The 25,589-nt window shown below is 33.6% G+C and overlaps 1 protein-coding gene across 1 annotated transcript; it reads right to left on the bottom strand.

The window, feature by feature from the left end:
- Nucleotides 1-285: 285 nt before the first annotated feature.
- LOC138308326 (uncharacterized) lies at nucleotides 286-13,050 on the bottom strand. The gene is made up of 6 exons (XM_069249319.1): nucleotides 12,714-13,050; nucleotides 5,933-5,981; nucleotides 5,490-5,612; nucleotides 3,275-3,393; nucleotides 2,944-3,046; nucleotides 286-2,467 (listed from the first exon to the last, which is right to left on the bottom strand). The coding sequence occupies exons 1-6, from the start codon at nucleotides 12,873-12,875 to the stop codon at nucleotides 2,163-2,165; spliced, it is 861 nt and encodes a 286-aa protein (XP_069105420.1). The 5' UTR covers nucleotides 12,876-13,050; the 3' UTR covers nucleotides 286-2,162.
- Between the last annotated feature and the right edge of the window lie 12,539 nt (nucleotides 13,051-25,589).

The raw sequence follows: 25,589 nt of genomic DNA on the forward strand, positions 1-25,589 counted from the left end.
TGTAGCTGGAACACATCGAGAACCTTTCGTAATATTCTGAAACCATTCAAGCTTTTATTTTGGTTTTTTTTTACACACATAACTTCAGTTTTAAATAATTCACTAGGAATGTGTTTGTGAGTGATGGTTCATTGAAGTAAACATTCCATTATACACCTACTAAGCACTGTATTTGACGTTTGGACTCTCTGTTGGAGTCTACCACCGGACATGAACTAGTGCACCATCCTCATCACATTTTACACGTGTACAGTGTAATATCAGTCAGAAGTAAAAAGATATATGTTTAGTTTTTTCAGTATTTTATTCATAAGAAATAAATAAATATTTTATTCCTTTAACCAACATTTAAGAACAAACAAAATAAATTAATGAAAAGCGTTATCTGACAAAATAAATAATGAAAATGTTGTTTGATACTTATACAGAAGGAAAACCACATAACGACGCTGCTTATCCGCCACAATAACCAAGTCAACAACTCAAACATCTCACTCGCTCTCTCAAACTTACGGATTGTCAAACACATTTGCATAATACTTTTTGAAAAGATAATAACTAAAACAAAGGGACAGATATTTTATCTTTGGAAATTAAAGCAAACAATGAAGGAGTAAAAAGCATACCTGCTCGCCATTATATGCATCTATCTACCAAATGCGAAAAGAATTCCAAAAGCGCAGATTAGCAATACGTTATAAGCCAAAAGATGTGAAATTCTATTTTTAATTATCAAAAAAGGAAGCTTTAATCGAAAGGATAGATAGGTACAATTACGAGCGAAGGTACAACTACATTAGCACAAAGCAAGTGTTTTGATACAAAACACCATGTTGGTAAATTGGTAGCCGGAATCACTAGTAGCTCTGATAGTCCGAACGACTATCTAGTCGGAATAATAGTGTATTGGAGCGATGGAAAGGATAATAAAGAACATTATTACTTAAAGTAAAGAACATTCCTATCAAAGCAGAAAATCGAAAATTGCTAAATTAGCCACTTCAGTTCGTTCATCACATTCATCATTATCAAATCCTTTTTTACTCATCATTATCAAATCCTATTTTTACATGTATTAAGATAAAAATATTATATTTTATTAAAAAGGTCGTTATCATTTCTTAGCATATAGCTGACCTGACTTCTATTTATACGACGCTCAAATAATCTGATTTTAATACAGTATTTTACTAAACAATATCTACTTAGTTATGTATTAGACATTGTGTAAAATTTATGGCTTGATTGTATATTAATATGTATAGTTTGATTTCAAACCTGAGAGTCAATCACTTCAGGCTGAAATCACTGTCGATGTGGTGTAAAATAAACTTTTACGTTATCATATAGCCTAGTCTATCGTATTGATTCAAGATTCGAAAACAAAAATCTTCGGAATCTTTTGTCTTAGCGTTGAAAGGCAAGAGTTGACGTTCGCGTCAGTTGTCGCCTTCTACTGATGTCTCCAGGATAAAGCCCGGAGTGGTCCACAAACTACATCTACATGACCAAAAACCGCTATAATTTTCATGTCGTTTATGAAAAAGCTAAAACTACTAGTAGATACAGTTAAATGTATCCAGGTCGTATATAGTAAAGCTAATACTACAATTATCAAAATTGATAATTTCTCCGTATTTTTTCATGTAAAGCAAAAAATACCATAATAATACACAAAACACAACGGGAATGGCAACGTCTGATAAATACAAAAATAGCATAAAAATACACATACATTGCAAAGATTTCTTATGTTTGCCATGTAATTCATGGGGTCAATACATATTTCCAAAATTACTGAAAATTAGGTAAGTTATTGGGGGTGTTTTATATTGTATCTAACCTTCTGAATGTAACATACATGTAACAATGCAAAAAAAACCAATGGAATGATACATATTGCACAAATCTCTCAATGTCTCTTCACCTTGAACCTCGTTGCACTAATGAGCACAAAATGCATCTTTGATTCTATTTCAAATCACAACCATCTTCGGCATGTTAAGCCAGCCATAGCGCATGTCATCGCCTGGAGCATGCTCAGTTCGGCACATCTGCTCCCAGTGAGGGGGGTTCGTTTGTATCTTTGGGTGATACACGTCTCTGACACAAAGACCAGACTTCAGTTTTTGATTATGTTTTCACATAGTTTGAAAATATTTTCATCGGCGAACTTTTGCTTTTTTATCCGTATTAGATTTCTTTGAGCGAACGCCAAAACATCCAAAAAATAGTCCCGGTTTTTGAACAGGTCGCTCGCGGATGTAGATTTTCTCTCTCTGTCTGCCATCGGCTGGCACCAGCTCATTTCGTAAGTTTTTCAAGTTTTCCTTTTTAGCCAGACTGGCCAACACAAGTTCCGGTACCTCGGCTTCCATGACGTGGAAGAAGTACTCCTCTGGGGGTCGAAGGTTGATTTCCAGCTTACGAACAGTCAGGCAGTTATCTATGTGATGTAGGTAGTAACCTGTGGAATGAACAAATCAGAAATGTACAACCTAAATATCTCTGTCATATCGCTGTACAAATCAGAAATGTACAACCTAAATATCTCTGTCATATCGCTGTACAAATCAGAAATGTACAACCTAAATATCTCTGTCATATCGCTGTACAAATCAGAAATGTACAACCTAAATATCTCTGTCATATCGCTGTATAATACAGAAATGTACAACCTAAATATCTCTGTCATATCGCTGTATAATACATGTACCGTATAACACGCTATTGGCCATTTCGCAGTACTAATACTTTCCCCAAAATACTTATTGATTTGCGTGTGTAAATATAATTGTCATAGTAATCAAATATTTCCGACATTTGTAAATAATATTTAGCTCCGCCTGCATCAGTTTAAAAGACTTTGGGCGTGATACATTGAATGAAATGATATATATTTATATAAATCAAACGTATAAGTTACAGGTAGTGATTTCTTACCTTTGTGAGAATGTGGCTGAAGAAAGACGCTCCCATTTTCTATTCTGTAGATGACAAAGAAGCGGTCATCTGGATTTTCCGGGTCAGGTTGAGTGGTATACGTCTATAACAAACAGGTAAAATAATAACATTACATTGTACTCTTATCACGCAACTTTATGATGTCGCACAAAGGTTCGAAATATATACAGAAGTCGTCAATGGAACAGTAATACTCAGAGATATCATAAAGCCTTTAAAGTAAGTCAGAATTAAAGTTTTCCACTCGCGGTGAAGTCAATATATATACCATTGTCCGTGTTAGAGACAGAGAGAGTGACAAAGGACTTACCGATATTGCGAGCTTGCGTTCTCCGTCTACACTGACGTATTTTGTACTGTCTGAGAGGGTCTGGAACACGGCGAGTTGTCGGTCCTCCGAGTCCCTATACAGACGCTGCCGGAACACACCTAAAACAACAATTATAACATTCATATATAAAACATTATGAAAGCAAGGAACTTAACATGATGTCAAACAGGTACATTTTATTTTGTGTTTGATACTTCTATCTGCAGAACATTTCAATTCATTTTTCTTTGATAATCATGCTAAGATTGACATTTTTCTGAGTACAGTATGTCTGCAGTATCCGTCAGATGAATGTAACCTACACCCACGTAGGCTAATTAGTGAGATCAATATTCCCACTAAACAACAGCTGTAGATGTATATATCCTGTAATGAAGATATGACGACCTAACATCGATAATCTATAACGATGGCGTCAAAGACAATACGAACTCAGAGATCGGCATCAAGATAAACGGCCGACTCCAATAACATGAAAGTTTCCGACGGAATTCTATAAATATGGTAAAAACAAACTAAGTAAGGGATAACCTAGCGACCGCAATCGATGGGAGGCCAGGCCGTCTATACATCAAAACTGATTTATCGTTGTTTGTTAGAGCGACAGAGATGCGGGGGTGGTGGATACATCTATGTAACCTAATTAAAACAGTTCGATCTAAATGACATGCATAAAAGTCGTTCTGTTCACCTGCGTCATAATGCTAACCCATCTAGGCTATTTGTATTGTCAATAAGCTTTATTCTACATCACTTGATATAACGCGGCATGAAACCTCATTAATCGACTGTGAACAAGTAACACTGTTATTGCATCAAAGTGAGGATTAATGATCTAGACAATCGGATTCAAATATAGAATAAAGCACAAATTTCAGGTACCGTTAAAAGGCAAACACGAGTGACTTTTGTCAGCACTTGTTTCCGAATAGTAAAACAAGATCAAACCAGACTGTGATATATATGGATATTGAGAGCACGAACACGTCCAATAGCATTACTGACACGTGGGCATCAATTACATTGGAGTGCTAAAGATTCATCACACTTGTCTGAACATCACAGTATGATAAAGTCGATGTCGTCCACAATTAGGCCCAACTTCCAACACCCAGCTATATACAGTGTAATGATTTCAGGCGGTTCGCTAAAATTGCCAGTCACGCTTCGATCTTTATTTCCTAGGATTACATTTTAAAGTAAATTAACACAATTTGTTTTGGATTACGTTTCGGGCGTTTGAGTGTAATTGAGTGTTGCTCAGTGTAACAAGCCTAGCGGGAGTTGGCATGAACAATAACTACAGGTAATTGTGAAGAGTCGATGTGCAGTAATAACTCAAAACAATGGAGTTATTACTCCGGTCTAATTCTACCTGTGGAATATTACATCTTTACACAAACCAATATAACTACATGTTCTATCAAGCTAAGGTACAAACGCCCAATATCCACGAACTTGATATGTTGCGATAGATATGATTTTAGAATTTTACAGAATAGTGTACCTGTATCAAGTGTAGACATTGTATTCTATAGCCCCGAGTCTAATCGGTTCATACCTAGTGGCCGTAATAAAGTTACATGTATGTTTGTGTTTTTTCACGTCTGTACTACACGACTCTAGAGATGTCCGTGTGTTGACAAGCTATGACGGATGGTCAATGTAAGACGGTGTATTGTGGTGTGGAGACGATTCCCAGGCGTAACCCTGTTAGCCGTAACGGTTTAATTGGTAAATCGATTAAACCCTCTCTGTTATAGGTGCAAAAACTTGCCCATCTCATCGTGTCGGAAATGATCACCCATCAACATGAGGCTGGAGTCTGCTGTGTAAATATAGCCGAGTTGCAAATTGCACGTGCATAAGAAAGTACCTTATGACGTCAAACGGTAAGAATTGGGCGCCCTTTTGACAATAAGTACCTGCGGTCTAAACAAGGCGCCCACGGCCAAGTACTACAGCAGGTCTATCGGGAATAAGATCACGGTGATAATCTAATAGTCCTGGATATCAGTACTGCATGTCCATTGTCATTACCTCCACTCAGTGCCAACACAGCACACTTACCATAACATCCTTATCTCACAATGTGCATCACGTCCTCGCGTGTCGTGACGGCGTGAAGATAAATATGTCTAATGCATATGCAGCAATATATAAAATACTATATTAATGTTGATATATTACTTACATGTTTGACATGAGGATTCTGTGTCGGCCAGGAAAACTGAATCTCTTTCTAGGCGGAGAGTCATGTAGTACCCGTCACATGTTTGTACGGTCACTGTAGAGCTCTCGACCTTGGATTCGGAATCTGGAAAACAGGATATGTCGGATATAAGACTGATGTCAATATTTAATACAGATCTATAAGGAGTGTGCATATACCCAAACATTTCACAGTGTATTTATACCAAGAAACATGGGCTGGGTTTGTTTTTCAAAATTAGTTTTAGAAACATTGCAAGACAGTTCAAACATTTACTTTTATATATAGAAAGGTATTAACAGTTACAAAACATCCATTCAGTCAACTTCCGGCGACTTCTTGATACATAACAGAAATAATCCAAGTAATAGGGCTTCAAAAACAAGATAAATTATATAATAATAGCAATCGTTTTACTGGCTTACCTGTTTTAGGACAACCATTCAATATTTCTTTGGCAGATTCATTTTCTTCCTGAAACACGAAGAGAAAACATCTGAGTATAATTTCATTAATCAAGTTCGATTATGTTTCCTTATTTGAAGGAATGTCTACAGGCAAATTGTTTAAGAAAGGTAATTACGTTGTATGTTTCTAACTAAGGTACCACTGGGACAAAAGAAGAGTTCAGTGGTCACATCTTAGTCTATCTATAGAACCCCCTTACCAAATATAGTAAATACATGATTAGTGTTACTATTTTTGGTTCGCCACTAAAACCACTAGCCAATGTAGGGCGATATTGGAAACGCTTTGTATGTTTAATTATTCATGGTGTCAAAAAGCCTTTAGTATATAACACAGAGAGTAACATTAGGAAACAATAAATTGTATTGTTTGGGAGACTTCTGTTCAAATTAGTTCGCCGCGTGGGGCAAAAGTATTCTATCCGGGAGACCTGAAGGATACTCAGGGATTTCGGTTCCGTACCGCGGAGGAATTCGATATAAACAGAGTTGTTTGCCATGCCATGAATTGTGCATTTAGTCTGCCTACCGACGACGCGCCGACGTTATACGTTAGAATTGAGGACAGTCTCGCGATTGTTCTCTCTATGTTATGGTTACACTGTAACTGAATACTGTATTGTACACCGCATGGGGCAGATTTAAATATACAGTACTTTTATCTCAGCTGCAAAATAACATTTTTGTTTGTTTTCGCTCATAATAATGACAGCAATCATCATCAGGCAACGACCACGCCAGTGTAGAACTAACCCCCTTCTGGCTGAAATATTAAAAACTATTTGTGAGGTTCTGTCCCAGGACGTCGACTTTCGGGGACAGTTAGTCGATATTCTGTAATGTATACCGGATAAAATAACTGAATTGAAAGTTTGTATTTCACCCACTTTAACAATAGAGCCCGATACGAGATATGTTGTGACACAGAACACCTCTCAGATCCAATATATTATTTGATAGCCAGCTAGACACCTACGGTATATATGTTATCGAGACATCGGTATGCTTTACATCGCGCGCTACTTGATGGAATGCCAGATTTATGAATGAAATGTATTCCTTTTGTTCTGGTGCAATGCACACCATTTAAACACTCGGACTGTTAAAAATTCAAAATTGGTCATTTAAAATTTGAATGAATTAATCTGCAATGTAATGGTATATCATTATCTACCCGTGTAATGCTATCAGGGAGCGCCCGTCTAATTCTACCCTCCAACAAAGTAGCGACCGTCTAATTCCACAATACCACAGTGCCTTCAATTTGCCGTCTATGACTTTAATCTTATAATCACTCAAACGATTTAAAATATCCGTTTTACATTAAAGTGCAATACAAGCGATTAAAGTATTCGGTATGTCATAATCGCTGACTGATTTATGAATTAGACATTACTTTGTACAATGTGCACCGTGATCTACATAGTCTTTCCCGTCAGTGTCTGGGCTAACGAACTCTCTCACGCCCACATTGACTTAACATAACGGGATGGTTCAATGAAATACTTGTATGTGCATGTGGCATTGTTTAAATTATACTTTATACACACGATCGAAATGCTGGTACTTAAAAACAAACTTCCGTTTGAGGTTATGAACTTTAACTAAACTTGTCATTAACCAGTCTAGGTATAAATGAACGTCTCGTCTTCGATTTACGATTAGGAAGACAGCATTAAAGAAAAGCACAGATGCACTTGTAGTTTTTATTTAAACCACTTTACGATAGTAACACATTTCAACCCAGTCTGTAATTTACAGAGAACTCCCAGAACTACCAAACGAACGCGCCACAAGCCTTAAATTAATTTGAATCAACTCCTCCCCTATATCATGCCTCAATGATTTTCCTATGTAATTAGAGTCAATACCGTGACCGTTCATAGGATGCACCGGAAGTGGACACCATCCCATCCCGAAGATAAATGCTTACCTGGCATTTTCTACTAATTGGGCCATTAATTACTGTTGAGTACGTGTAATTGTGGATTTATGAGCTAGTTTTTTTTAGGAATAAAAGTGGAAGTTTGCTTCATTTCAGCAAAATTCCATTTCAAAATAAAATTGATGTCTATGTAATTAAGATCAAGATATTTCCACAATGGTTTGGTTAAAACAACACAGACGCCTTTTTTTGGTTGTATATGATTGTGTTTGTTATTTTCAATAATGGTTTTACATACTATTTACTTGATGAAATACACAATGTACGCCATTATCATGATTTAGAACAACAATGATCTCTTAGACGTTCTGGACTGCCGTTATAGTTCTGTTATTTTCTCTACACTGTACGTTTACGGGAATAAAATCATTGTTCTTATCATTGGAATTTATTATATATATAAATCATTGTGATACATTGTACATATCGGTTAGGTAAGCGATACCTACCGATAATTCGGGGAACAAGGTAGGGCTAGGCATATTGTTACGCTCTACTATTTCACACAACCTAGCTAGACTCGATCTGTTTATAAACCCCTCTTATCATTTAGGCTATCTAAAAATAAACATGACTTTACAATGTTGTGGGCTATTTCAGGTACACACTGCATAGCTACAGGTAAATTTCATCAGGGATATAAATACACACGGCTTGCATCGTTCTCGGGAAATAATGCCTATATCACGTGACTGTTTTATGTATTTATTTCATCAGCGATATATATTGTACACAGAGCGATTAGAGAGAAGTGAAAACTTTCATCACAAAAGATTCTAAATTTATACTGAATACAAGTGGAAACTTTTAAGATATTGTGCTTATGATTAAATTCAAGTTCATACTTTCGTCGCGAGATTCAAAAATAGACGAACGAAGTATGATTCGGCTATAATAAATTATATACTTGTCGACAATATTAACATAAATGTTCCTAATCTAGGGCGGGCCACCTCCCTGTATGTATAGGCACACAAAAGACCTTATCACCTGTCCTGTCGGAGTATATAGATCTTTAGAAGTAGGTGTACACAGTAAATTGTTATAACCATGGAGAGAAGTCTTTGGTTTTATGGGACGTGACAATTAATTACCGGATGTCTCGAGAGTGATAATAATTTATTATCAGAAATGATAAGCAAAGCATGTCTGTCTATATTGTAGATGTTCGTCCGTAACACCTTACATAAAATTAGGGCTGAAAGATGTATCATTGGTATTTATAAATAGAAAGGTTTAAGGGTGGTCCAGCTCACGGATACAAATATCAATGAGGTGTTTTGATTGTCAACAATACAGATGTTTACATCTCAAATCAATCACCACCAAAATCAATTTCATCCTTTAAGTCCCTCGATTGTTACTTGTTAACGCCCAACTCACACTGTGTATTGAAATACATATCAGAAATAAACAGGTGTTGTCATTTTCACCTGGGCGGTATAACATTCATATAACAATACATCAAATGTACTACAACTATAAGGCTAAAAGGCCTTCAGGTAACGCTTAGTTTACATTTAAGGGCGTGTACAGTTCACAAGATACAGAGAGAAAAAATAAAATTAACTTCTTTATGGTTTGAAACATGGTCTATTTCCAACGTATAAACTGCTATTAGAATTGATATCAATATTATTAAATAATGTGAAGAATGTGTAGAAATGGGATTAAGATATAGCTATGATTTACGGGATTACTGTTTTATATCTGTTAAATGTTCCTAAAATAATCAGAAGCACCCAATTATTAGCGTAACTTGGTATACATTTAATGTAAATATTATCGGTAATGTGGGACTAATTCATCAGTCAATCAGAAACCAATCCATTTAAAGTGACCCCGCAGCCTTAAAGCCAAGATTTTAACACTAAATTAAGAAAACTTGTTTATTTAAGGAAAGCTGTTGACTTTTTATAAGCGATACATGGTATACATTTTATACCAACACGGCACTTTGCATCTGGTAGTGAATTAGTTCTATTTCAATTGTTGAGAGAATCAGAAATAAATATATTAGTGTGTGTTATTCTAAAGACTTAGCCCGTACCGTCTGGGTATTGCAGACACTGACAGATCTATCAAATACATTAAAATACACAAATTAATATTTCTAACACAGAAACGCCTTTTAGTTAAACTAACCTCGGCTAATAAAAATACCGATCCATTGAATTTTTTGTAAAAATTGGGTATTAGAAAAATGTACGTGGGTTTAAAAGTCAAGATGGATATGACCCATATTTATTTGTTTAAATAGGCTGGGTGTCACTATACACATCTAGTGGTAGGTCGCCTACATATACATTTTCATTCTTACTCCACATTTACATAGAAAGAATTTTAACCCTTCTCTCCCAGCCCACTTTGCCAATATTTGAACATAGAGCGCCTTGGAGGAATTCACGTGAAACACCTGTATTTTGGCATATGGTCAACCGCACGATTCTTCCGGCTCAGTATAACATATTTGTGGTTTCCCTTTCAAACCGATACGATTACAGTGCAGACTTTCACGATCAACTTTGAATCTCTAGCGGCAAGATTAAACACTACAACGGATTTCTTTAAATACTGGATATTGTTGAAGGGGCTGGACTTAGGGTTGTACCGCACTCATTAAACTTTTAATTCTCTTCTCATGATAATACCTACCTGTCTTAAAGTTACAGGTGTATATAGAACAGGTACAAGTCTAGATCCTGATTATCGAAATCTAATTTCCCGTAAAATTACCAGACAATAGAGGCCCGTTCTCTGATCACTTACCCAGGTGTGTATAAGGTCGGGTATATTTAGGATAAGGACGGATTAAGATTCCTGCATAAATCTGAATATTAATTAACTAGAATTCGTTGGTCAGTAGGTAAAGATGTCCTCATCAATGTGTGTTTACCTTGGCGACAAGGAAGGGATGAGGTTGCTAGGGGGCTTTATTGTCAGTACAACAGCTATTACAGTAAACAATAGTAATCAATACCCCAATGAAATATAGATTAGGCTAAGCTAGCTAGTAACAATAAATACAGCAGGTGTTTACAAATTAACAATAAACATTATTGAATATACCATAATCACTATTAGATGACCGACGGATATTGGTAATTTGATACCAATCGCGGACAATATCAGATCTGATTTTGTATAACCGTTCTGCAGTTTATCCTCCCACTCAAACAAATTTTTATTTTAATTATTCATCATTTAATTATTAAGTATGATAGTTATTCCTTTATACATCATTTCATTGTATGATAAGTTATTTTCTGATGTGCGTGTAGCGGAAATTTCGTCAGACCGAGCCCTCTCATACTGTATTATACATCAAGTTACCCGCACTTACTGGCAGTAACATATCCAATAACGGACTATTTTCTTCTTTATTTTACAAATAACATCTTAAAATCACGAATGTGTAATTCCCCCACTCTTTCCTATACGGAGCTGACGCGTTGACATTTTAACGTGGAATAAGCCAGCGGACTTCCTTAAAAGGAGATGCATGCATCACCGTTATATATACACATGTATTGGCGGCGAGGAATATATTATATCACTGAATGTATACACATTAACATGCATCATAACAATGACATTACATGTATGTAAGCATTCAGAAATACCACTATTCTATCCGTGAATATCGTAAACTATCAATGTATATACGGACGATCGTTTTACAGTACTGTGGCAGATTTATGCATAGGTAATTAACAGGGTTGCATTAATCTCATTACTCGTGCGAAGGGAACGCGTGCCATAAAAGTATGTTCTCGATTTCACATAAACCACAGACTCAGGTGTGAGATTTACAAATCTGACATGCAAATCTTGAAATTATGATTAATTTCAATATTTCTAAGTAGGTAAAACATCCGAGGAATTAGAGTTATTTTGAAATAAAATATGTTTACGGTGAAATATTGTAGGTTGAAATAAAACCCCATACATTGTATCATACGTAATAGTTCAGTTGTTGATGATGTAATAATGCTACATATACATTATATAAACTCCGGGGGACGACACGTAATGTACATATACAGAGACTACATTGTGAATAATTCCTGGCAGTGTAAATCAACCCATTATATAATATAGAAACTGAATCACAACAAAATACTTTCTGACGTAAAAGCAGAAGTCATCTGATATTCTCTGTTAGTAGGGCTAACGTTCATATCACGAGATCATTGAACTGCCCCCCTCCCCCTTACCAGCCAGGCAGATAATATATTTTATCACTTAATCCACCCGTTATTCATTTACTTTGTCTGTATAACGGATTTATGTAACGTCAGTAGTGCAATATGAACTTAGCTTAATTTGTTTTTAGTTCAGCCCAAATTTCCATGTTTTCATGTTAGTTAATGCAGTGTAAATGCACTTCAAAAACGGATATTGAATCTTATTGTTTTATTTTATAAGCAAATCATTTTGATTTGTCTCGGAATTGTGGAAAAAAAATAGAAAAAAAATATAGTGATATTCCATGCTGATTAATTAAAGATAAATGACAAAACGAATAGGCGATTTAAAAATGTAAAATAATATGATACACAATATTATATCTTATAACCGTCGACCCTATCTATGTCTGTTAGTGAAGTGCTGTATACATTACAAAACACTGATGATGACAATCACTAAACAAATAATTACAACTTTTAGTAAAACAACTTATAAATGTCTATTAGCTTCCAGCGATGTAGTTTTGACCTCAAATGTTTTGAAATAAAATAAAATATGATGCTGTAACAGACATTTCGTTACATAACAGAGCCGGTATCTCACCTTCTTCTGTTTCCGTGTGCCGTAGGGGGCTGTGCCGAGCGTTTTCTTTTCACGCTTATCCTGGTCCTCCTTGATTTTCCCGAGGATAAAATCACTGAATTGATGATTGTTGTTATTATGACAGTGGCTGTTTTTGATGAGGTTAACACTGCTGAGAAGCATCTTGTCGAGTTAATGTTTTGATGTTTTCAGTTCTACAGTCCAATACACAATGAGTTGTCGGTGATATGTGCCGGTAGTTTAAAGCTGGTGGAGAAAACGTGGGTGTAGTGTAGCGTAACGCTCTTACGTCCGTACACACAGCGAGCAGCTAATATGAATGATAGTCAGGACTTTCTTTACCTAGGGAATATGTGACGTAGTCCTATATTTAACAACCAATCAGAGACGTGTTCTGTCATGTGTATGGGGAATCCCCTATCGGCGATATAACAAGAGCGCTTTACGCACTTTGCACCTAGCATAGCCGGCGGCTCTATCACGTATGTTGGGACCACGCGTATCCATCAGGATCCCAACGGGCACATGGAAACAGGAACGGACTTACAATACACAAAAGAAAACATACGAGGGATTGTTGGGGAGGTTGTATTACTCATGGCTAGGTGGTGACAGGGGGTTTAAATATGATATCACTAATCAGGCCCATTCATAACATTATATAATAGTTTAATAGCTTTTATATAGATAGGGATTCCTGACATTCCTCGCATATTTGAGGGGACATTCCACACATAGCCCCGAGTCTAATAGAACCACAATATTATATTACTGGTTACATCAGGACAGGCAGATCCGGCCGGGTAATGTGTATTGATTTTACAGGTGTTTTAAGTTACTCACGAGGAAGTTACCTAATACACGACAGCCCGCTCGAGCTCACGAGAGAAGTGCTAATTAATAATTCACGCTGACTGGGGACTGTATATGACTACATACGTACAAATTGTATACGTATGGTACAGACATGGGATGGTGAGGGAATATAGAGATAAATAATTGACTATGATTGTTACAGAGTATCCTGATCAGAACAGATTTTGACAAAGCGTATACAGATAACTAGCTGTACAGTATCCGGTTGGTCTCCCAGACTAATTATTTATTCGTGAACGGTGCAAAATACAGAATTAGTGTTGGAATACATTTAACTCAATTTCGCGTTTTAATTTTGATAGTTTAATTTTTGTAGTTTCGGGCTTAATGATGAAGAAATTTACCAAAAATAATGCAAATGTGAAATAAAATGAAAAAAAAAATCCACCCAGAATGTGAATGAACCATCAAAGTGTAAGTGGGTCCTTTTTACTAAATATATGACGTTAAGTGTAACAAAACCCAAATCTCAACCAATTTCAATATACACCACTGCTGCAATTAGGACATCCCACTATTGACAATTTATTCAAATATCGGTAAGAATGTCAAATTGGATGCTTCCTCGAGCTGGGCCTGCTGCTATTATGGGTAGAATAATAATTGTTATTATGCTATCAAGTAAGATTGGACAGAGCTTTTTATTGCGTTAACGATTGTATGAACACAATTGATTACAGACATATCTTATCAGCGCACTACAAAAGTTTTCCAAGACTCTATGGACGGACATGGGCGTAGAAGAATATATGTACTAATACTACCTATCCTATTTAAGTCATCTCTTACGTTGTATTTGTGAATTTACCTATTTTTCATCGCGATTATAAAAAAAACCACCGCACATACATATATGTAGTTACATTACGTGGTTCTGACAGTTTACACAGCAATTAAACTTCATAATACTGTAAGCAGACTAGTACTTGTACCTGCGAATCGATCATCTGATTCACTTGCTTTAGGAATTATTTTTTTTACAAAGGATTCCCCCGATGTAGCACACACAAATGATCCTTCTCCATACCACAGAAAAAACCTGTTTTACCACAGAAAACGCGATACATATTCTTTTAATCCAAAAAGGGCAGTGCCGAAAAGTATCTATGTTGAAATTTAAAACAAACCCTTAATTTTTTATATACGCGTACTAAATGGGGTCAATTTAACAGACAAACTTTTGCTGACGTCACTGTCTCATAAGCCGACCACAAGTACGAGAATTAATTGGAAGAAAAACTCATTTGCATAATCCATCTTAATACACTGTCAGTGGCCGGTGAAAGAATTTCCGGACCGATTTGATAATCTCCCAGACAATACAAATAAATAGGGAGGAGAATAGCCGCCTGTATACAAATATATTGGCTACCATACCGCTCTCCGAAGTGCCGCTCGATAAGCATAAAAACCCAAAGCGCGAAAGGTTATTTAGCGATAAAAATAGAAAATTAATTAGCTATACCTTTCATAGCGAAAATGGACTATCCAAACGTATTTCACTTAATTAATGACAATTTCAACATAAAACGCTTTGCATAATAAAAAAGGTAAAGTGTGTGCATATTTGAAAGTTTTGTGTGAAGTGAGAAATGTATTATCAGTAACAGAGCTCGCGTCAGGAAATAGTTTGGTCCGAAGCCATGCCAGGATCTTTAACAACACCTTGGGCTGTCCTCCGACTCTAGATAAGTCTAGAGATATGTATGTGAGGTGGGTTAAGGTTCCTGGTTACCTGGGATGCTGTTGGGCTGTTAAGTGAGGGGAAGGTTCTTGACGTTAAACAATAAACCATATTGTGATCTGTAGTCAGTTGGCTGGTTAGTGTCTTTATTGTATGGTATACATTGTAAATAGTCAGAAATAGGTAAATGTCTTTATTGTATGGTACACATTGTAAATAGTCAGAAATAGGTAAATGTCTTTATTGTATGGTATACATTGTAAATAGTCAGAAATAGGTAAATGTCTTTATTGTCATGGTATACATTGTAAATAGTCAGAAATAGGTAAATGTCTTTATTGTATGGTATACATTGTAAATAGTCAGAAATAGGTAAATGTCTTTGTTGTCATGGTATACATTGTAAATAGTCAGAAATAGGTAAATGTCTTTATTGTCATGGTATACATTGTAAATAGTCAGAAATAGGTAAATGTCTTTATTGTATGATATACATTGTAAATAGTCAGAAATAGGTAAATGTCTTTATTGTATGGTATACATTGTAAATAGTCAGAAATAGGTAAATGTCTTTATGTATTGTATGGTACACATTGTAAATAGTCAGAAATAGGTAAATGTCTTTATTGTATGGTATACATTGTAAATAGTCAGAAATAGGTAAATGTCTTTATTGTATGGTATACATTGTAAATAGTCAGAAATAGGTAAATGTCTTTATTGTCATGGTATACATTGTAAATAGTCAGAAATAGGTAAATGTCTTTATTGTATGGTATACATTGTAAATAGTCAGAAATAGGTAAATGTCTTTATTGTATGGTACACATTGTAAATAGTCAGAAATAGGTAAATGTCTTTATTGTATGGTATACATTGTAAATAGTCAGAAATAGGTAAATGTCTTTATTGTATGGTATACATTGTAAATAGTCAGAAATAGGTAAATGTCTTTATTGTCATGGTATACATTGTAAATAGTCAGAAATAGGTAAATGTCTTTATTGTCATGGTATACATTGTAAATAGTCAGAAAATAGGTAAATGTCTTTATTGTATGGTATACATTGTAAATAGTCAGAAATAGGTAAATGTCTTTATTGTATGGTATACATTGTAAATAGTCAGAAATAGGTAAATGTCTTTATTGTATGGTACACATTGTAAATAGTCAGAAATAGGTAAATGTCTTTATTGTATGGTATACATTGTAAATAGTCAGAAATAGGTAAATGTCTTTATTGTATGGTATACATTGTAAATAGTCAGAAATAGGTAAATGTCTTTATTGTCATGGTATACATTGTAAATAGTCAGAAATAGGTAAATGTCTTTATTGTATGGTATACATTGTAAATAGTCAGAAATAGGTAAATGTCTTTATTGTATGGTACACATTGTAAATAGTCAGAAATAGGTAAATGTCTTTATTGTATGGTATACATTGTAAATAGTCAGAAATAGGTAAATGTCTTTATTGTATGGTATACATTGTAAATAGTCAGAAATAGGTAAATGTCTTTATTGTCATGGTATACATTGTAAATAGTCAGAAATAGGTAAATGTCTTTATTGTATGGTATACATTGTAAATAGTCAGAAATAGGTAAATGTCTTTATTGTCATGGTATACATTGTAAATAGTCAGAAATAGGTAAATGTCTTTATTGTATGGTATACATTGTAAATAGTCAGAAATAGGTAAATGTCTTTATTGTATGGTATACATTGTAAATAGTCAGAAATAGGTAAATGTCTTTATTGTATGGTATACATTGTAAATAGTCAGAAATAGGTAAATGTCTTTATTGTCATGGTATACATTGTAAATAGTCAGAAATAGGTAAATGTCTTTATTGTATGGTATACATTGTAAATAGTCAGAAATAGGTAAATGTATTTTATTGTCATGGTATACATTGTAAATAGTCAGAAAAGGTAAATGTCTTTATTGTATGGTATACATTGTAAATAGTCAGACATAGGTAAATGTCTTTATTGTATGGTATACATTGTAAATAGTCAGAAATAGGTAAATGTCTTTATTGTATGGTATACATTGTAAATAGTCAGAAATAGGTAAATGTCTTTATTGTATGGTATACATTGTAAATAGTCAGAAATAGGTAAATGTCTTTATTGTATGGTAACATACATTGTAAATAGTCAGAAATAGGTAAATGTCTTTATTGTCATGATATACATTGTAAATAGTCAGAAATAGGTAAATGTCTTTATTGTATGTATACATTGTAAATAGTCAGAAATAGGTAAATGTCTTTATTGTATGGTATACATTGTAAATAGTCAGAAATAGGTAAATGTCTTTATTGTATGGTATACATTGTAAATAGTCAGACATAGGTAAATGTCTTTATTGTATGGTATACATTGTAAATAGTCAGAAATAGGTAAATGTCTTTATTGTATGGTATACATTGTAAATAGTCAGAAATAGGTAAATGTCTTTATTTCATGGTATACATTGTAAATAGTCAGAAATAGGTAAATGTCTTTATTGTCATGGTATACATTGTAAATAGTCAGAAATAGGTAAATGTCTTTATTGTATGGTATACATTGTAAATAGTCAGAAATAGGTAAATGTCTTTATTGTCATGGTATACATTGTAAATAGTCAGAAAATAGGTAAATGTCTTCATTGTCATGGTAACATTGTAAATAGTCAGAAAATAGGTAAATGTCTTTATTGTATGGTATACATTGTAAATAGTCAGAAATAGGTAAATGTCTTTATTGTATGGTATACATTGTAAATAGTCAGAAATAGGTAAATGTCTTTATTGTATGGTATACATTGTAAATAGTCAGAAATAGGTAAATGTCTTTATTGTATGGTATACATTGTAAATAGTCAGAAATAGGTAAATGTCTTTATTGTATGGTATACATTGTAAATAGTCAGAAATAGGTAAATGTCTTTATTGTATGGTATACATTGTAAATAGTCAGAAATAGGTAAATGTCTTTATTGTATGGTATACATTGTAAATAGTCAGAAATAGGTAAATGTCTTTATTGTATGGTATACATTGTAAATAGTCAGAAATAGGTAAATGTCTTTATTGTATGGTATACATTGTAAATAGTCAGAAATAGGTAAATGTCTTTATTGTCATGGTATACATTGTAAATAGTCAGAAATAGGTAAATGTCTTTATTGTATGGTATATTGTCAAATAGGTAAATGTGGATACATTGTAAATAGTCAGAAATAGGTAAATGTCTTTATTGTCATGGTATACATTGTAAATAGTCAGAAATAGGTAAATGTCTTTATTGTCATGGTATACATTGTAAATAGTCAGAAATAGGTAAATGTCTTTATTGTCATGGTATACATTGTAAATAGTCAGAAATAGGTAAATGTCTTTATTGTATGGTATACATTGTAAATAGTCAGAAATAGGTAAATGTCTTTATTGTATGGTATACATTGTAAATAGTCAGAAATAGGTAAATGTCTTTATTGTATGGTATACATTGTAAATAGTCAGAAATAGGTAAATGTCTTTATTGTCATGGTATACATATGTAAATAGTCAGAAATAGGTAAATGTCTTTATTGTATGGTATACATTGTAAATAGTCAGAAATAGGTAAATGTCTTTATTGTCATGGTATACATTGTAAATAGTCAGAAATAGGTAAATGTCTTTATTGTATGGTATACATTGTAAATAGTCAGAAATAGGTGAATGTCTTTATTGTATGGTATACATTGTAAATAGTCAGAAATAGGTAAATGTCTTTATTGTATGGTATACATTGTAAATAGTCAGAAATAGGTAAATGTCTTTATTGTCATGGTATACATTGTAAATAGTCAGAAATAGGTAAATGTCTTTATTGTCATGGTATACATTGTAAATAGTCAGAAATAGGTAAATGTCTTTATTGTCATGGTATACATTGTAAATAGTCAGAAATAGGTAAATGTCTTTATTGTATGGTATACATTGTAAATAGTCAGAAATAGGTAAATGTCTTTATTGTATGGTATACATTGTAAATAGTCAGAAATAGGTAAATGTCTTTATTGTATGGTATACATTGTAAATAGTCAGAAATAGGTAAATGTCTTTATTGTCATGGTATACATTGTAAATAGTCAGAAATAGGTAAATGTCTTTATTGTATGGTATACATTGTAAATAGTCAGAAATAGGTAAATGTCTTTATTGTATGGTATACATTGTAAATAGTCAGAAATAGGTAAATGTCTTTATTGTATGGTATACATTGTAAATAGTCAGAAATAGGTAAATGTCTTTATTGTCATGGTATACATTGTAAATAGTCAGAAATAGGTAAATGTCTTTATTGTCATGGTATACATTGTAAATAGTCAGAAATAGGTAAATGTCTTTATTGTCATGGTATACATTGTAAATAGTCAGAAATAGGTAAATGTCTTTATTGTATGGTATACATTGTAAATAGTCAGAAATAGGTAAATGTCTTTATTGTATGGTATACATTGTAAATAGTCAGAAATAGGTAAATGTCTTTATTGTATGGTATACATTGTAAATAGTCAGAAATAGGTAAATGTCTTTATTGTATGGTATACATTGTAAATAGTCAGAAATAGGTAAATGTGTTTATTGTATGGTATACATTGTAAATAGTCAGAAATAGGTAAATGTCTTTATTGTATGGTATACATTGTAAATAGTCAGAAATAGGTAAATGTCTTTATTGTATGGTATACATTGTAAATAGTCAGAAATAGGTAAATGTCTTTATTGTATGGTATACATTGTAAATAGTCAGAAATAGGTAAATGTCTTTATTGTCATGGTATACATTGTAAATAGTCAGAAATAGGTAAATGTCTTTATTGTCATGGTATACATTGTAAATAGTCAGAAATAGGTAAATGTCTTTATTGTCATGGTATACATTGTAAATAGTCAGAAATAGGTAAATGTCTTTATTGTCATGGTATACATTGTAAATAGTCAGACATAGGTAAATGTCTTTATTGTATGGTATACATTGTAAATAGTCAGAAATAGGTAAATGTCTTTATTGTATGGTATACATTGTAAATAGTCAGAAATAGGTAAATGTCTTTATTGTATGGTACACATTGTAAATAGTCAGAAATAGGTAAATGTCTTTATTGTATGGTATACATTGTAAATAGTCAGAAATAGGTAAATGTCTTTATTGTATGGTATACATTGTAAATAGTCAGAAATAGGTAAATGTCTTTATTGTATGGTATACATTGTAAATAGTCAGAAATAGGTAAATGTCTTTATTGTATGGTATACATTGTAAATAGTCAGAAATAGGTAAAGTGTTTATTGTCATGGTATACATTGTAAATAGTCAGACATAGGTAAATGTCTTTGTTGTCATGGTATACATTGTAAATAGTCAGAAAATAGGTAAATGTCTTAATTGTATGGTATACATTGTAAATAGTCAGAAATAGGTAAATGTCTTTATTGTCATGGTATACATTGTAAATAGTCAGAAATAGTAAATGTCTATATTGTAAATGGTATACATGGTAAACTTGTAATAGTGCTTGAAATAGGTAAATGTCTTTATTGTATGGTATACATTGTAAATAGTCAGAAATAGGTAAATGTCTTTATTGTATGGTATACATTGTAAATAGTCAGAAATAGGTAAATGTCTTTATTGTCATGGTATACATTGTAAATAGTCAGAAATAGGTAAATGTCTTTATTGTATGGTATACATTGTAAATAGTCAGAAATAGGTAAATGTCTTTATTGTCATGGTATACATTGTAAATAGTCAGAAATAGGTAAATGTCTTTATTGTCATGGTATACATTGTAAATAGTCAGAAATAGGTAAATGTCTTTATTGTCATGGTATACATTGTAAATAGTCAGAAATAGGTAAATGTCTTTATTGTCATGGTATACATTGTAAATAGTCAGAAATAGGTAAATGTCTTTATTGTCATGGTATACATTGTAAATAGTCAGAAATAGGTAAATGTCTTTATTGTATGGTATACATTGTAAATAGTCAGAAATAGGTAAATGTCTTTATTGTCATGGTATACATTGTAAATAGTCAGAAAATAGGTAAATGTCTTTATTGTCATGGTATACATTGTAAATAGTCAGAAATAGGTAAATGTCTTTATTGTCATGGTATACATTGTAAATAGTCAGAAATAGGTAAATGTCTTTATTGTATGGTATACATTGTAAATAGTCAGAAATAGGTAAATGTCTTTATTGTATGGTATACATTGTAAATAGTCAGAAATAGGTAAATGTCTTTATTGTATGGTATACATTGTAAATAGTCAGAAATAGGTAAATGTCTTTATTGTCATGGTATACATTGTAAATAGTCAGAAATAGGTAAATGTATTTATTGTCATGGTATACATTGTAAATAGTCAGAAATAGGTAAATGTCTTTATTGTATGGTATACATTGTAAATAGTCAGAAATAGGTAAATGTCTTTATTGTATGGTATACATTGTAAATAGTCAGAAATAGGTAAATGTCTTTATTGTATGGTATACATTGTAAATAGTCAGAAAATAGGATAGAAATATCACATAACATATATCATATAACATAATCTATGTGTCTGATAAAATGATGTTATATATTAATTCTATGTTATAATCCTATAACATAGTCTATGTGTCTTGTAAAATATGATGTTATATGTATGTTTATTCTATGTTAAAGTGTGTTGTAATGATGCCGTTAACATTTATCAGTATATACAGGTATGATATGTCTCGGATCAATTCTGCGGAATATATTTATTGATGGGCCATAAAAAACAATACATCGGTATTGTTTTCTACATTGTATATATAATTCAGACGTCAGCACTACATTGCTCCAGGTGCTTGATGTGTTACACTCCACATACATTATTTAGTTTATATTTTACGGCAGTTTGTACCGAAGACAATGGTGATAACCAGTGTGATGCGGCTCCGATAAGTCCGTAATAGCTGGTCCGAGGTGTGGTACTTCGGGAGTCCCTAATGATCTCGTCCGAGGTGTGGTACTTCGGGAGTCCCTAATGATCTCGTCTGAGGTGTGGTACTTCGGGAGTCCCTAATGATCTCGTCCGAGGTATGGTACTCCGGGAGTCCCTAATGATCTCGTCCAAGGTGTGGTACTTCAAACGTCTCTAATCCCCGGGGATAATACAGTGTCGTCACACCCCGGTCACAGGTCACACCCTATCTCTCTAAACCTTTCCCCTAAATCTGTACCCGCCGAACTCTAACTAGGGATTAGTGATTTTAAGGTGACTCGGTAGTTGAAGTCTTAAAGATAATCTGCCCTATTTGAAACCCTAATCAATGTTTTCATCTCTGATTTCAATGATCACTAGTTCAATCCTATATTACTAATACATGTATATTCGATTACCGCAGGATCTTCAAGGATAGCATACCTTGATGGTACAAGGACAGCATGCCTTGATGGTACAAGGATAACATTTCTTGATGGTACAAGGATAGCATGCCTCGATGGTAAAAGGATTTATGTTTTTAAAACAGCATTTCCTTATCTTAATGTAAAGGGAAGCGGGTCCGCGCGGCTTATACATGATGTTATGGCTAAGACAGCCGTAGTTATTCATGCCGAGACCGTAGTTCGATTCCTACTCCGGATACTCGATTGAGATGTGTATCTGCCAATGTTCTTCTACATGATCGGTGCCAACAGTTGCACAATGATTTGAAGAATGTCTAACCACATATCACGAAGGGATACCGATTATTTCCTGGACATATGAAATCGCCCGTTCCCATACTCGTTATCAGCTTATCTCTTGAACATAAATACAATTCTGTTTTGCGTCATTTCTGATAAAGCGAACGCAGTATTCATTGTAGTGTTTCGAGAGCGACTTTGGGTTTTATTTCGGCAATATGCTTGTGATTGAGTGAAATAACACTATCAAATGGATAAATATCCAATGTATCAACCATGATTATAAGGAGACAAAACACGGATATACCGCAGACTCCCAAAATATCTCTGCACTCATTACACGCAATGCACCGCATAATGGTGGTGTTTGTCCTGCAGGGAGGGGTTTTATAAGGGTTTTAATGCTAGAATTATACCGGCTGTCCCTATTGCATTATCGTAAAAGGCTACTAAATTAAGAATGGTAGTTTCTGCTCCTGCGTAGTGCTCAGCATTAGAGAATGGAACGACTGGTTCGCCCGTTGTTAATATAATGTGACCGAGTGAATTGTGTTGCTTGGTGTCTTCGATGGCATGCTTCAGAGGTATAGCCCTATAAAAAGGGGAATAGTTCCACTATACAAGAGGATACATCAGGAATATACCGTTGTCTGCCAAAACATACATCGCGTGTACTGACACCACATACACGCAATCACGTCCTTACAATGACTCTAGCTGTTATAACTGTAACATCATAGGCATCCGACCAACAAGCAAACCAACCAACCACGTAACAAACGCCCAACCAACCAAAACAAGTATGAAAGTAGACAGTAATGTAGATAGTATGTAAAATATGTTATATCTTGTAGAAAATCAAGGTCATTATAGAATTAACATTATCTTAATTTAATTTCATGTACAAGTCTTTTAGAGGATACTGTTTTCAGATTTATTCGTCTAAAAATTACCGTGTCCATTGCGTTTTTGTTATTGATACATACTATGGTTTAAAGAAACATGTCTGCTAAAAATCTATATGTTAAACTGACGCTTACTTTTTAGTACTTAAATCATTATTTTAAACATTTGGACTACTTTAGCCAGGACTGTAGACGAAATTTAAAAGCACAGCGTCTTCCATGGTGTCAACACTGTGTTCCACTGATCAGTTCAATTAGTGTTATTGCCAGATAAGTCGATAACTTGCTATAGAGTACAGTACTTTAAACTTAATCCAATCTAGCTTTGGCTGTGACCTAATTTTGCACCAGGCTTATGTGTTTGTTCAAAAACCATTTGAAGAAAATTATATCTATATTACGAAGCAATTTTTAGTGTGTTTGCATGATTACACGACTTGGGTATTTGCATGTCTTTAAATCACATGCGATACTTTAATGCCTTTTAGGTATGATGAATTATAAATATTTGAAGATTGAGTCCTTAACAATGACGAAGAGATCTTTTATAGATCTTTATGAACAGATAACGCGGGTTGAAAACCAACAGAAATAATCCTTCCTACCATGTAATCAGATGTTTTAATACATAGCTATGTTTATATTTCTATTTGTTATACGGGAATATACTTTATACATGCATATTGAAAATTAATAACATGTTTGGACAATATATCTGCTTTCCTATTTTATTACCAAGTGTTTTCGAAAGTAGTTATATTGTGTTCCGCATCCATCAAAATTCCTTTTTATACCAGTTTTCGATGAAATAAAATAGTATGGTTTGGGCTCTTTTTGGCCTCAAAATCAGTCAAAGGTGGTGTTCAAACTAATGTTAAAAATCCCATAGAAACCCCCAACAGCCCAATTTTCTCGAAACTTTGCATATCAAAAGTATTACTAGTTGGCACTTTAAAATGACACTACTTTTGTGATTTTAAAAAGGCCTGAATTCTTCTTATTCATTTTTCATTAAACTACCTGCACAAACATGTCAAAATCGGTTAGCCTTTGTTAAATATTCTCCTGTTTTTATTCATAAATCATTTGAGCAGATCGTATCCTTTATATTGAAGTCATTTCTTTTAGATTTTTAACGAAAATGTTGTTTGAAATAATATATTTTATAAAAACTTCACACTTTTGGAAAAAAAACTGAAAACGAAACATTGTCATTGTCTTTGCCATCTCATTTCACCCTGTAACGGATTTTTCACATTTCTGAGGCATTTTCTGTCTTTGTTGAAAATAGGAAGTGCAGGTAGCAACGGACCACTTCCTTTCCAGTTTATCATTCCTTATATAGTCCTACGTTAGTTAAAATTAGTGCACAGTTATAATTTTAGACGCTAAATATCATGGTAACACCTTTGAAAATATTGGTTGCCATAGTAACAAAACGGAGGCCTCTAATCTAAATTATGTCATAATTAAGTGAAAATTGGTATATACTGTAGTGGTTATGAGGTATGCTGAATAACAATTTTTGATTCTCTTAAAATAGTTTTTTATCTGCATAAGAGGGATGGGTAACCTTAATTTGTATCTTTTGATTTTTGAGATGCTAACGAAAATATACTTCTTTCCAATAATTATTTGATTTCTGATATTAAAAAAACCTGTTTGTTTCACCAAAGAGCATATCTAGTTGTAAGGCTAT

The sequence above is a fragment of the Argopecten irradians genome, chromosome 14 (assembly GCF_041381155.1).
Source record: "Argopecten irradians isolate NY chromosome 14, Ai_NY, whole genome shotgun sequence".
NCBI classification, from domain to species: Eukaryota; Metazoa; Mollusca; class Bivalvia; order Pectinida; family Pectinidae; genus Argopecten; species Argopecten irradians.